The sequence below is a fragment of the Camelus bactrianus genome, chromosome 22 (assembly GCF_048773025.1).
Source record: "Camelus bactrianus isolate YW-2024 breed Bactrian camel chromosome 22, ASM4877302v1, whole genome shotgun sequence".
NCBI lineage: Eukaryota > Metazoa > Chordata > Mammalia > Artiodactyla > Camelidae > Camelus > Camelus bactrianus.
The window spans coordinates 28584948-28597477 of record NC_133560.1 but is presented as its reverse complement, the minus strand read 5'-3'; the positions used below and the strand labels follow the sequence as shown (position 1 = coordinate 28597477).

Below are 12530 nucleotides of genomic sequence, written 5' to 3'. Positions count from 1 at the left end.
GTGTGGGCAGGGCTGGTCCCTCTGAAGTCTCCAGGGAGAATGTTCCTGCCTTTTCCCGCTTCTAGAGGCGCCGCATCCCTGGCTGGTGGCCCTTCCTCCCTCTTCAGAGAGCTTCGCTCTGACCTCGGCCTCTGTCATCCGCTCTCCTCTGACCGTCCCGCCTCCCTCTTAAGAGAACCCTTGTGATGACACTGGGCCCCTGATAACCCAGGATCATCTTCCGTCTCAAGCGCCTCAGCTTAGTCCCACCTGCAGTCTCTCTTGCACAGAAGAGCGCAAAGTCACAGCGTCCGGGGATTGGGACAGGGGCCGTCATGCCACCCGCCGCAGCTCCGGGAGCCATGCTGGTAGTCACGTCCCGGGCTTTAGCTCTCGTTGCTGTCCAGTGCTGGCGGGGCTGGGTGGGGCTGAGGCGCCCTTGGGGTCCACATTGCCTTGGGCGGCTTAGCCAGTCCAGAGGGCAAGGCCAGTGCCTGCGGTCCAGAAATCCCACAGCTCGGTGTGGCCTTTCAGCCCATGGATTGTGACCCATTGGAAGACAGTGAAATCAACCTAATGGGTCGTCCCCAGCAGTGAAAAAAAAAAAAAGGTTAAAATAAGATAGAACGTGTCAGCACATCATGCCTGTTGAAAGGGTATTTGTGAAAACTGTGCTATTCTGAGCTCCTGGTGAGTTGGAGAGAGAAAGTGTGTGGGACCGGGTTCCACACCCCCAGGGCCAAGCTGCCCTGCCCAGAAGGTCGGCCCCCCATGACCAGGCCAGCCTCAGACGGCACGCGCGAAGGCACAGAGGCGGGGAGGGTCCGGCAGACCCTGAGCCATCGGGAGCTTAGGAATCCGGGAGGAAGGCAGGTGCCCAGGTGGTCAGGGGCGCTGGGGCCACATCAGCTTTTGAGTTTTGTCCTGCATCCTTTCAGCAAGTGTTCCCGAGCCCAGCTGTGAAGGCCATGGTCAGGGCCCTGCCCTGGTGGGGTCCCGGCTGCACGGTGCCTGCCGGGCCCTGCCCTGTGCTCCCTGCCCTCTGGGGGCCTAGGTGGCGGTCACTGTACGGCTGTCCTCCTTGGAGGAACACCTTCCCTGCCTGCTGGTTCGGAGGAGGCAGAACTTCTTGTAAACCTCCTGGTAGTGCCTGTCCCTGAAGGTTTCCAAAAGCTCCTTTCGTCTAGCGTGATTGTTCACGGAGGCTCTTGCTTCCTCAGCCCCTGATTTTTAGGAGCTGAGCTGGAAGTGGACTATCATGGGAAAACTTCGGTGGGGAAGGTGCTCACGTTCCTGGAAAGTGGTGAAGATCTGAAGGGTCTGAACAGAGGCAAGATGCCAGGAGCATAATTCGGAGTTAAGCTGAAGCACACAGTCCATTTAGTTCATCGTGCTTTTATTTTGCGCATCTTAGGAACCATTGCCATTGCTGGAGCCCAACAGAAAGCCCAGCCAGTTATCAGAACATCTGTCTCCGCAGCCTCGCTACCCACTACGCACCAGGAACCTTGAAGTAAGTGCGTGCACGAGCCCCTGGCCCCAGGTGGATGTGGCCTCTGGGGCTGCTGGTGGGAAAGGTGGCCCCGTTGGTTCTAAGTTCTTGGGGTATCCAGTAGCCAGATGCCCCTAGAGGAGCTTGGACCCCTCTAGGTGGTTCTGCTGGACGTGCCTTCTTGGTCCATAGCTCTGTGTCTGCACTCTGGCCATCCCTTCTAGAAGCCCTGAGAAGCGTCGTGCGTCTTGGGGGACACCTGGATCGCCCAAGATGAGCTGCCATGTCTGTGGCTCATGGCTCGGGCCCTGGGCAGGCGTCCATTCTGGTTTCACCAAAGGACATATCCACCCACCCCACGCCTCACAGGAAGTGATGACGGGTCCCGGGAGGGAGGGAGGGTCTCTAAAGTTGAAGGATTATTTTCCAAATGCTCTAAGAATCCCATTGCCCAGCTGCTCCAGGTTTTTAGCTCCAGGGTGTTGGCTGCCCCCGGTGGCCTGTGGAGGGCTGGCCGAGGGGAGAGGCTTGTGCTTAGGGCTGCCCTTGTATGAAGCCTCCTCCCAAGGGCATGTGGCTAATGCGGGCTGAGTAGGGTCTGGAATGTAGCCTTCCTTGTTCTGCCATGACTTGGGCGCCCAGGAAATGAGCAGTGGAGCTCAGGTTACCCTTGAGAAGGGGTGGAGTGAAGGTTTAGCTCCTTAAAAGGTAGACTTCAGACATCTGGATCTGGGGCCGGCAGACAGTGGCCCTCGGACCAGTCGGTCCACAGCCAAGGCCATTCATCTCAGCCTCCCACCTCACTGGTGGAATCCAGTGGTTGCAACAGAGGCCACGTGGCCTGCAAAGCTGACAACATGTGTTGTGTAGTCCTGCACAGAAGAGGGGGGTGGCCCCAGGCCCCGCTAGCTCATCATGACCTGGGGCTGGTGGACCTGGCCCTTGTCGACTGGTTTGGAAATGGTCACTTGTGACTGTGCATCCCAAAGCGTGGCTTCACCCTTGCAGCTCATGCTTTCTTACAAGACCATCAATTCCTGAAAACTTGGTTGTTCCCTTTGTACCCAATCAGCAAGACCTACCCTGCGTACGGAGCCCGCCCCGTGTGTTTCACTTTTTAGTAAACCTCACAAGAGTGCCTGCTGTCTCCTGTGGTCAACCCATTTTATAGCTGGAGAGACTGCGCACCGGCTCTGGAAGGTGTGAGAATGTTCTCTGGGGGGAGTGTGGGAGACAGAAGTGAATGAGGTCACAGGCTCCTTCTCCAAAGTCCTCGGGCGTTCATGGAGATCAGAGTGCGCGTGACAAGCCAGGCGGGTTTACTGCGGCCTGGCAGGTCCTAAACAGGCTGTCTTGGACTTCATAAAAATTAATTTTTAGAGAGATATCATCCGTATCCCATAATAGTCACACTTAATATAATTCAGTGGTTTTTAGTATGTTCACAGAGCTGTGCGCCATCACCATTAATTCCAGAACGTTGTTATCACCCCCAAAAGAACACTGTACATTAAGCAGTCACCCCCCTCCCCAGCCCCTGACAACCAGGAACCCACTCTCTGTCTCTGTGGACTGGCCTGTTCTGGACATTTCACATCCATGGAGTCACACACTGTGTGTCCTTCGGTGTCTGCTTCTCTCACTGAGCACCATGCTCTCAGGGTCCATCCACGTGGCAGCGGGTGTCAGTGCTGCTCTCCTTCCCCGGCGGAGTGATGCTCCTGTGTGTGGAGGGACATGGCGGCTGTATCCATCCACCTGTTGATGGCTCCTTGGCCGGTTTCCACTTCTGGGTTTTATGAATGGTGCTGCTGTGAACATTTGGGTACAAGTATCTCTGTGGACGTGTGTTTTGTCTGTCTTGGGCAGAAAAGTAGGGATGGAATTGCTGGGTCAGATGGTAACTCCATGCTCGCCTTTCCCGGCCCCTCCCGCCCTGGGAGGGCTCCTGGGGTTGGAGGAAGTGTCTCCACTTGTCCTCCTCCTCGGGGCAGGGCCTGCGCTGGCGGCGTGCGGCCCCTCTCTGAGCAGAACGGCCCCCCTGCCTTCTTCCCGCGCCCTGGCTCTTTTTTACTCGCTCATTTACTTAATTGTCAGGATTTCTTCCTCCTCACCATGTTGCTTGGTCTGTTTCTCCAGATCTGGGAGCTTCTTCCCACTCTAGAGGCACACTCTAGCACACCCATTTCTGTATCTGTGGGCACAGACGGGTGACGTCTGCAGGTTAATGAAAGATGTGCCTGCTGTGGGGCTGTGGGGGCCGCCGTGACGGCACAGGCTGCGCGCACTTCCTCCTGGAGGGTTGGGAACAGGAGAGCTTTTCGTTTAATTAGATTAAACCATGCACTGAAGATCAGAGAAGAAAGTGGCCCAGGTTGTAGGTGGGGAGACTTAATACACTGTCTCGTTTGCCTCTGTCTGTTTTGACAAAGCCTGGACCACGGGAGTCCTGTGGCTGGTGACTTGTTTGTTCTCTGGGGCTTGTGGGGTACTTAGGTGGATGGACTGGGTGCTGAGCTAGGACACCCTCCTTTTAGTCTCCCTAGATTGTAGCTCAGGCCACCATGTTCACGGGGGTTTTGCCCCACGTGGGTTATTGAGGCTTCCGTGGCTGGCACCCTGAGCCACCGGCATCTTCTGAGAGTGTGGCCCTGATCATCGTGGTCCCCAGGCATCGCACACTTTCTCTGGGGCCAGTGAAGGGTCTCTGGGAACGTGGGAGGACATTGCCGAGCCTGGGCCGCAGGGATCCCCAGGGCCTGTCCTTCCCACACTCAGGTCTCCTGGGGCCGAGGCTCCGGAGGCAGGACCTCCGCCCCGGGGCCGTCAGGCAGCTTGTGGTTCATACCTCCCGGCTGCCCCCACAGCTCAGTGCAAGTACGATGAGGTGTCAGCGTCACACTCAGAGTCAGCCTGTTGGATTGCTGCACCACCGAGAAGATTCAGGCCAAGGTCGTTCGGGGAGGGGTGAGCGACCAGAAACGGCTCCATTGGCATTGCTGGGGCTACCGGCTGAGCCCGTGAGTCAGCCCTGCGACCAGAGGATGGCTCCAGGCTCTGTGCCCCAGGGCTCTGCCCACCGCTAAGCTGCGGGGAGGACGGGGGCTGCAGACCACTGCCTGTCACTTGGTTCCGTTTCTGATTTTGTAGAAACTGCTTTTGTCTGCGTGAACGCAGGCAGACGCACTCACAGTAGCAGTGCCAGGTTGGAGGGACTTTGTGACTGTTACTTACTTCTTTGCGTGGTGGCTGCGCGGTGGGTTTTTTACGTGGCATTTATGGTGCCTGAACAGCGCCCGCCACCCCCCCCCCCCGTGCCCACACCCTAACCTTGGAAACTGGGAAGATGCTCCCTTACCTGGTGAGAGGGCCTCTGTAGGTGGGATTAAATTAAAGATCTTGAGATGGGCAATCACTCTGGATTATCTGGATGGTCTGATGTCATCACAAGGGTCCTTGTAAAAGGGAGGCAGGAGGGTCTGGATCAGGCAAGGAGACACAGTGATGGAAGCAGAGGTCAGAGAAGAGAGTCAGAGGGAGACAGGAGATGCTGCACTGCTGGTGGTGAGGATGGAGGGAGGGACGCGAGTCTGGGATGTGATGCCTCTAGAAGCTGGAAAAGGCAGGAGACCCACAGAGGAACCTCCAGAAGGAGCACAGCCCACAGGAGAGCTGGGTCACACTTCTGGCCTCCAGAGCTCCAGGGTGAACTTGTGCTGATTCAGCCGCTAGGTTTGTGGAGCTTTGTCTCAGCCATGGGAAACAAGGGCACAGGGCTATGGGCCATCTTTGTGCCTTCGGACTCGGGGCGTCGCTCAGATAAACGTTAGAATGGTCCCTGTGCTCGAGGCTGCCCCACCTCCCTGGTGCCCGCACAAGCCCCGTCCGGCCATGCTGCCTCCCTCCTGGCTCTTGTCCATGCATTTCTACGTGGTCCCATCTGACCTTGGCCTCCTGCCTTCTTGCCTCTGCCCCTCTTGTCCGTGTGGCCGCTTCAGTCTGTCCAGTTCTGTGGGGTCATGTTGTCTGTGGGCTGCTCCTGGCTCGCCATCTCTCTGGCCTGTGCTCCCACAGCCTGGACTCTCCGATGACGTCCCCGTGGGAGCGAGTGTCAGGGCTTCTTCCCTTTCACGGCTGAGTGACGTTCCCGTGCATGGAAGGACCACAGTTTGTGTATCCGCTCAGTGTTGATGGACACTTGGGTTGTTTCCACCTTTGGGCTGTTGTGGATCATGCCGCTGTGAACATTTGTGTACAAGGTTCCACTTCTCTTGGGTGTAGACCTGGGAGTGGAATTGCTGGATTGGGTGGTAAATTCCACATTTAACTTTTGGGGGACTGTGGACTGCCTTCCACAGTGGCCCCATTTTATGTTCCCACCGTCTGTGAGTCAGGGTTCTGATTTCCCCACATCCTCACCAACACCTGTGATTATCTGCCTTTTCATTCTAGCCGTCCCCGTGGGGGTGAGGTGTGTCTCGCTGGGGCTTAGATTTGCGTTTCCTGGATGCTAATCACGTTGAGCGTCTCTCTCTCCATGTGCTTGTTGGCCACTTGTGTATCTTCTTTGCAGAAACGTCTTCATGTCCTTTGCCCTCTTTCTAGCTGTGCTGTTTGTTTTTCACGGCTGAGTTGCCAGAGCTCTGCTCTTTCAGTGTGGCTCTGTCTGGTGAAGAGCGCATCTCTCTTTCTGGGCTGTTCCGCCGGTTCTCTCATGGGGGTTCCTCTGTCCCCCCCGTGTCGCCAGGGAACCAGAAGATTCGCCTGGGCTGGATCTCAGTCAGATTGCTTTTGTTATTTTTAAGTATGTGCACATATGATTTTTATTTGCCCTCCTTCAAGAAATGTGTCAAGGGTTATAGATTAGGATTATAAAGCGTTTTAATTACCTTCTTTATATTTACATTCTAAAAACTTCATTGCAAGGGCATGCATAGGAGAGAAGAAAGCCCACACACAGTCCGCTGCCGAGCTGAGCTGGATGGTGGTGGTGGATGGAGGAGGGCGGCGTTTCTTGCCTGCTGGATGCGCAGAAAACTCTCCCTGCTGTCTCATCACCTGCTCCCCTCCGCCCCCTCATGGACAGTGCGTCTCCGCAGCGATATTTGATGAGAGAGCCATGCGGGCAGGACCCCGGGGCCGCCCCAGCTCTGCCTGGGACAAGCTGGTCTTGGGGAGAAGCCCGTGTCCCTGTCCCCTGTAGGCTCACGTCTACCAGTCCTGGAGGAGAGGCAGTCGGCTGGGACTGGACTGGGACCAGGACTGGGACCGGCTGAGCCAAGATGAGAGCTGCTGGCGTGGGTGGTCCTGGTACCTGTCACCCAGCGGGTGGGAGCGAGTGGGAGTCGCAGGCAGGGTCAGGGCAAGGCTGAGCCAGTGGATGCGGAAAATCTTGGACTGGGGCGGTGGGAGCGCGAGGAAGGCTGGCGATCAGTGACTGTGGCTGGTCCTCTGTCCTGTTCCTGCTGTGTCTTGTCCCAGGTCCCCCCACCGCAGGAGGCCTCCCGCCCCTCCCTGCCCCCTGCCCCCTCCCCCCCACCTTGTGGCCCCTCCACACCCAGCTCAGTTCCATCCTGATGTTCCCCGGAGTATCGGCGTCAGGCCTTACCCCTACTCCTGGGCCTCCAGCTCCCACAGGACAGGGGAGGCCTTGTCTGGGTGGGAGGGGACAGGGTGGCTGGGCTGGGGATTCTGGTGGGTTGAGTGGGGGTGACAGTCGGAGACTCAGGTCCTGGGCCCTGACTGTGGGCGAGGGGGCTGGCTGTGGATGGCCTGGTGGTCCGTCTCAAGGGCAGGTCATCCTGGCCGTAGCCCGAGCCCTCTGGTGCCTGCTACTCTGGAGAGGGTTGGTGATGACCCAGCCTCTTGATAAGCCTGTGCTTTCTCGGTGGTTCCCAGTGATCCCGCCTTGGCTGCCGTACCCCTGGGAGCTGCCCTGCGCGCCCTGGGCTTGGGGTGGCCGGGGGCAGGGCCTGAACAGGGTGCCTGGGTCTGTCCCGGGTAACTGCTCACCCCAGTGGCCGTTCCTGGGCTTATGCTGCCCTCTAGTGCCCGCCGCGGGGAACACCTTTGGGGAGCTGGCCACTTCTCAGCCAGCTGTTGTGGACCGGCATCTCCCCACTCCGGGACTGGAGGCTTCCTGCCTTCCTCACTCCCCAGCTCACTTTGGGATAGAGGGAGGTGGACTTGGTTAACTTGTCCTCCACGTTCTCAGGTCCGTGTGCGCTTGGGTTCTGACCTTTCCCAAATCCTGGAGGGAGTCTGGTCTTCCTGCGTCTTTTTGGAAAATCGAATCTGCCAACAGGGACCCATCCCCAGGGTCTGTCCCCCAAGCCCCTTCCTGATTGAGGTAGGCTGCCAGCCACCCTGCTGGGTCCCCGTAACCCTCGGGACAGGAGGAGCTGCTCCAGCCTGCAGCCTTAGCTCTGGGAGGAGCCCGATCCCCCCGCCCTTCAGGTGCTGGCAGTGACTGGTGGGCCGGGCAGACCCACCATGCCTTCCCTTCTGTGCAGAAACATCCGGACATGGTTTTGCCCCAGGGCGACTTGGTGGGAAACAAGCCATTCTGGCCGGGCCTTCTGCTGTCTTGGTTTCAGATTCTGGTCTCGGGCTGCCCGTGGGTCACGGGGGTCTGGCCGGGACTGGAGCAACCCACGAGCTGCTCAGCTGCTTACAAGGCCTTGCCCGAGTAGGGGCTCGCACACAGCCTCACTTCCCTTCCCAGGCCGTCCTGTGCTGCTGCCTCTGGGTCCCTGCTCCAAGGTAGCGACGTCGACCTGAAGCTGATGCTGGCAAATCTGGATGAGGCCCTGAAAGGAAAACTTTCATTTCTGAGGCCCCTTGTTTGAAGTGAGGGTCTGGCTTCCAGCATCCGTGGGCTCATAGAACGGGGCCACCTCTGTTTGTGATTGGTTGAAGTAATTTGGTCCTCTGTGCAAGCGCTGAAGTGGGCTTCAGGCTCCCTTCTCCCCTCTCAGCTGCGCGGCCTCTGGGTGTCTCCAGGGGAGAAGGGAGCGGGCCCGTGGCGGCGGTGCAGACACACTCACTCTGTCTTGTCTCCCTCGCAGGTGTGGCCCGTCCCTCAGCTGCAGCCATGGGGTCCGAGGATCATGGGGCCCAGAACCCGAGTTGTAAAATCATGACTTTCCGCCCCACCATGGAGGAGTTTAAGGACTTCAACAAATACGTGGCCTACATCGAATCCCAGGGAGCCCACCGGGCGGGCCTGGCCAAGGTGGGTGACGCCCTGGGGGAGTGGATGCCAGGGAGGGCTTACATTTTGTGTTTATGTTCCTAGTTAAAACTTTTTTGAGACTGTAAAGGCTGTGTGGGGCAAATTCAAACAGCGCGACGGGGCAGAGAGGGAGACCCCAGCCCCTCTGCCTGAGCAGCATGGCGCCAAGCCCTTGGTCTCTTCCCATGGCACATCACGTGGACGAGTGCACGCATGTGTGCGTGTGTGAATGTAGACAGCTCGCCTGTGTCGCTTTTACCAGAGGTGCTCCTGTGCACGGAGCAGGTCCTGGAGACAGGCGCCGAGTTTCTTCGCATTCCCGGGAACGTGTGTGTGAGGCTTTGCTCAGCAGATAACCTGGAGATTCGGAACCTGTTTTGGGTTCTTCTGGTGGCTTCCTGTCTGACTGTCACTTATCTGAGACACCCAGTTCTCTGTTATTTAAGCTGGGCATCTGTAAACTTTTTCTGCCAAGAGCCAGATAATCAATCTTTTCAGCCTCTTGGGCTGGATGGTCTGTCGCCACCACTCAGCTCTGAGGCTGTAGACGGCCCGACACCCCACAGGCGTGGCTGTGTGCCGTGAACTTGACTTATAGGCACCAAAATGTGCATTTCATAGAATTTTTACTTGTCCTGAAATAGCCTTTGTTATTTCCCTCCAAACATTTGAAAACAAAAAAAAGAAAAAGAACACTGGCTTTAGCTCTTGGGCTGGACGAAAGCAGGAGGCGGGTGGCCTTGCTCTGTCCCCCACAGTGACCGCCTGTGTCCGGGAGTGGGAGGCCGAGGCTGCTGGCCTTCCTCCCTAACCTGCCCTGCCCAGCGGGGCTGCTTGTGTGATGTCCGTGCCTCTAATCTCAGCCGCGCAGATGAGGAGAGCCTGGGCCCGTGGCATCTTCCCTCCCCTCCCCTTGATTTTGGTCCCTTGTGCCCCGTGACAGCACAGACCCAGCAGAACATTCCATCGGGGCCTGGAGTTGTGGCTCTGGACTCCCAGGTCTGGGGTTCTTGCAGGTTCAGAGCCTCTGTTTGGGGCTTGATTGATTGGCTGGTGTCAGTCTTCGGGTGACCCTTTCCTGCCATCCCTGCCCGTCGCAGGTGCCCCAGCTGGTGGGGGGAAACTCAGGCCGGATGCGTTGGTGGGGGCGGCTCCTGTGACTGGAAGGTCTCCTGTCTCTGACCTACTTCCGTGTTTGCCAGCGTGCAGCTGCTGTTCTGTGTTGGAATCTTGTTACCATGATGGAGTGTCCCATCAGCTGCACCTGTGAATTCCCGGCACCCTCCCCTCCTTCCTCCTCCGTCATCTCCGGCTCCGGCATCTTCTTTGGGTGCAGCCTCGCGTGTGTTGTGACCGCGGCACCCCTGCTGTCCACACCTCCACTCTGCCGCTGCCCTTTTCCTTCTCCTGTGCCGCCTCCTGCCCCTCCCATGAGCCCCGCATCTCCGCTGTGAGCTCTGAGTGCCCGAGGAGCACTTTCCTGCTAACTTACTTGCATTGTTAGGAACCCATTGGGACTGGATGTTTCTGTGAGGCAGATGTTTTCAGGGCATATTTTCTTTCTGTCCTTAGTTTGCATGTTCCTTTTCAGTCTTCTCAAGTGGTGTTTTATTTGCTGTTTTCTCTTTGATGTGGGAAATTCTCTCTGGAAGGGCTGGGTTGGAGTGGGCACAGGCTTCTGGGTGATGGCAGGCAGGAGCAGCTCCCCCGCCATTGCCAAGAGATGCTGCGGTGACAGTCACGCGGTCGACACACACGTGGGCATGCACCCTGCTCCCGTCTGGCAGGACAGGGTGCTGGTGCCGCTAGTCCCTCAGCCACCTCCCTGCCACTGTGGGGACAGACAGGTCCAGGGAGACAAGTACCGCGGCCTTCAGCACCCCCACTTCGTTTTGACAAGGGCCCTAGGCCCTCAGGGCTGCCACCCTCTTTGGATAAGGGACACAGGGTCCTGCTGGCCTGGAGCAAGTTCTATAGCCTGGGCGTCCCCTTCGCCCTGGTCTCTCGGCCTTGACTGCCCTTCTGCTGTGTGTGTTGGGGGATGGTGTTAGGGTTTCTTTTTCCATCAAAGCTGCATTTGATGCCCCCGCAATGAAAGCTCTGTCAGGCCCGGGGCAGCTGGGTAGGGGTGGGCGCTTGGCAGGGGCGGGCGGGCCGGGGCCCGGAGCTAGACACGGCCCTGGGTGTGCGGGGTCCCCACTGGCGCCGTTGGGGCAGCTGGTCATGTTTCTTGGCAGCTTTTCGTGTGCTCTGGGAGCCTGTTCCCAGCTGGGTCTCTGGCCCCTGCAGGCCAGGGCTGGGCCTTGCAGGCTGCTTGGGAGGTGCTGAGGTGGGAGGGAGCCAGGCAGGGGCATGGCGTGGGGGGTTGGTGGGCCGATGGGCCATGGGGGGTCCTGGGGGAGTGGTCACGGGGCTTTGTGCCCTCAGTGCCTGTGGACGGTCTCTGCAGCCAGGCGATGCCCTGGCGCCTCTCAGCTGCCGGGTCTGCCACCTGCAGAATGGCTTTGAGTCCCTGACCAGCTGGACATGGCCCTCCGTTCCCATGGCCTTTCCAGAATCTGCTTAGCATGTCCTCCGGAAGGTGCGGTTCCCACGTGTGAACCAGGCATCCAGTGTGTCTGAGGGCTCCTCCCTGGTCTCCAGATGTCACACAGCAGAGCCTGTGGGAATGTGAATGGGCCCAGCGCTCTACCTGGAGAGCAGGGGCCTGGGCAGCGTCCTGTTCATCCTGCAGTCTGGGATTGCGGGGGCCCTTCTCCAGCAGACCTGGGGTGGGCCAGCCCCTGGGGTGCCAGAGCCGGTCCGGGGTCTATGCACTTTCTCCCAGGAGGAGGCTCAGGCTTTTCGGTGAAGAGGTGGCATCAGCCACGTGGTGGAAAAGCAGCTCAGGGCCGCGGATCCCTCCACATACAACCCATTTCCCTGCAAGAACATCCCGTATCCTGGAGATCCAAGCTCTCTTTCTTTGATTTTTTGCATTTCCAGCCATGAGTATTTTCATTCATCACCTGACTCTTCAGATTTTTCGCTGGGAATCAGAAAACCATCGACCGTCAGGCTGACCCCAGCACTCTGTTGTCACCCCGGGCACCCATGGTGTGACTGAATAGCTGTGTCTTCCGGGAGGGACTCATCCTCATTTAACTCTAAATGAGGGTCCCCCTGGGCTCTGCTGACAGTGAGGGCTGATCTTTCTCTGTGGGGGCATCCTGGGCAGCATCCTTGGCCCTACCCACTCGATGCCAGGAGATCCCCCCTTCATGATGACCACGTATGTCCCCAGGTACCACCTGGTGTCCCCTGGGGGGCAGGACTGCCCTGGTGAGGAGCCCCATGGCTGCCACTGTTGTTACTTCTGTATGTAAATGGGGTGGAGCCCCAGGCGTGCTGGCAGCGGGCAGTGCCCTCTGTCTGCAGGCTCCTGGAGAGTAAGTGTTTTGGTTGCCAAGCGAAACGTTTCCTTGTACCAGTGTGACAGTGGGGTCCTTGGGAGGGCAAATGAACTTCAGCTGCCCTGGAAGCCGTTGGCAATATCAGCACCGTGTTCGTCCCTCATGGCCCTGAGCTGTGTGAGGGTTCAGCCACTCCAGGGTGCTTGGCTGATGCACCAGAAATGGTTCCTTTTCCCAGAGCTGCTGGGTGGCCCCGCTGGGTGCCCTAGAAAGTGGTTTGGGGCTTGCAAATACCCACCCAGGGCCTGTGGGGCCTGCACAGAGGTCGCCTCCTACTGGTGGAGAGGAAACTGGGAGGGTGAAGTTCATTCCCAAGGGTCCAGCCTTCCTGGAGTGGGCGGGTTGGGGCAGGGCTGCTGTGGGGCAGTGGTGT

General features: G+C 58.3%; 1 protein-coding gene across 3 annotated transcripts in view; it reads left to right on the top strand.

The window, feature by feature from the left end:
• Window positions 1–12530, top strand: part of KDM4B (lysine demethylase 4B) — a 122422-nt gene that overhangs the window by 27151 nt on the left and 82741 nt on the right. For 2 of the 3 annotated variants that reach the window (XM_074351027.1, XM_074351025.1), the window contains exon 2: window positions 8539–8705. In XM_074351027.1, the coding sequence (XP_074207128.1) occupies window positions 8565–8705 (141 nt within the window). In that variant the 5' untranslated portion in view covers window positions 8539–8564. Of the gene's footprint in view, window positions 1–1393; window positions 1493–8538; window positions 8706–12530 lie in introns of all 3 variants that reach the window. The other variant, XM_074351026.1, reaches the window with a different exon arrangement.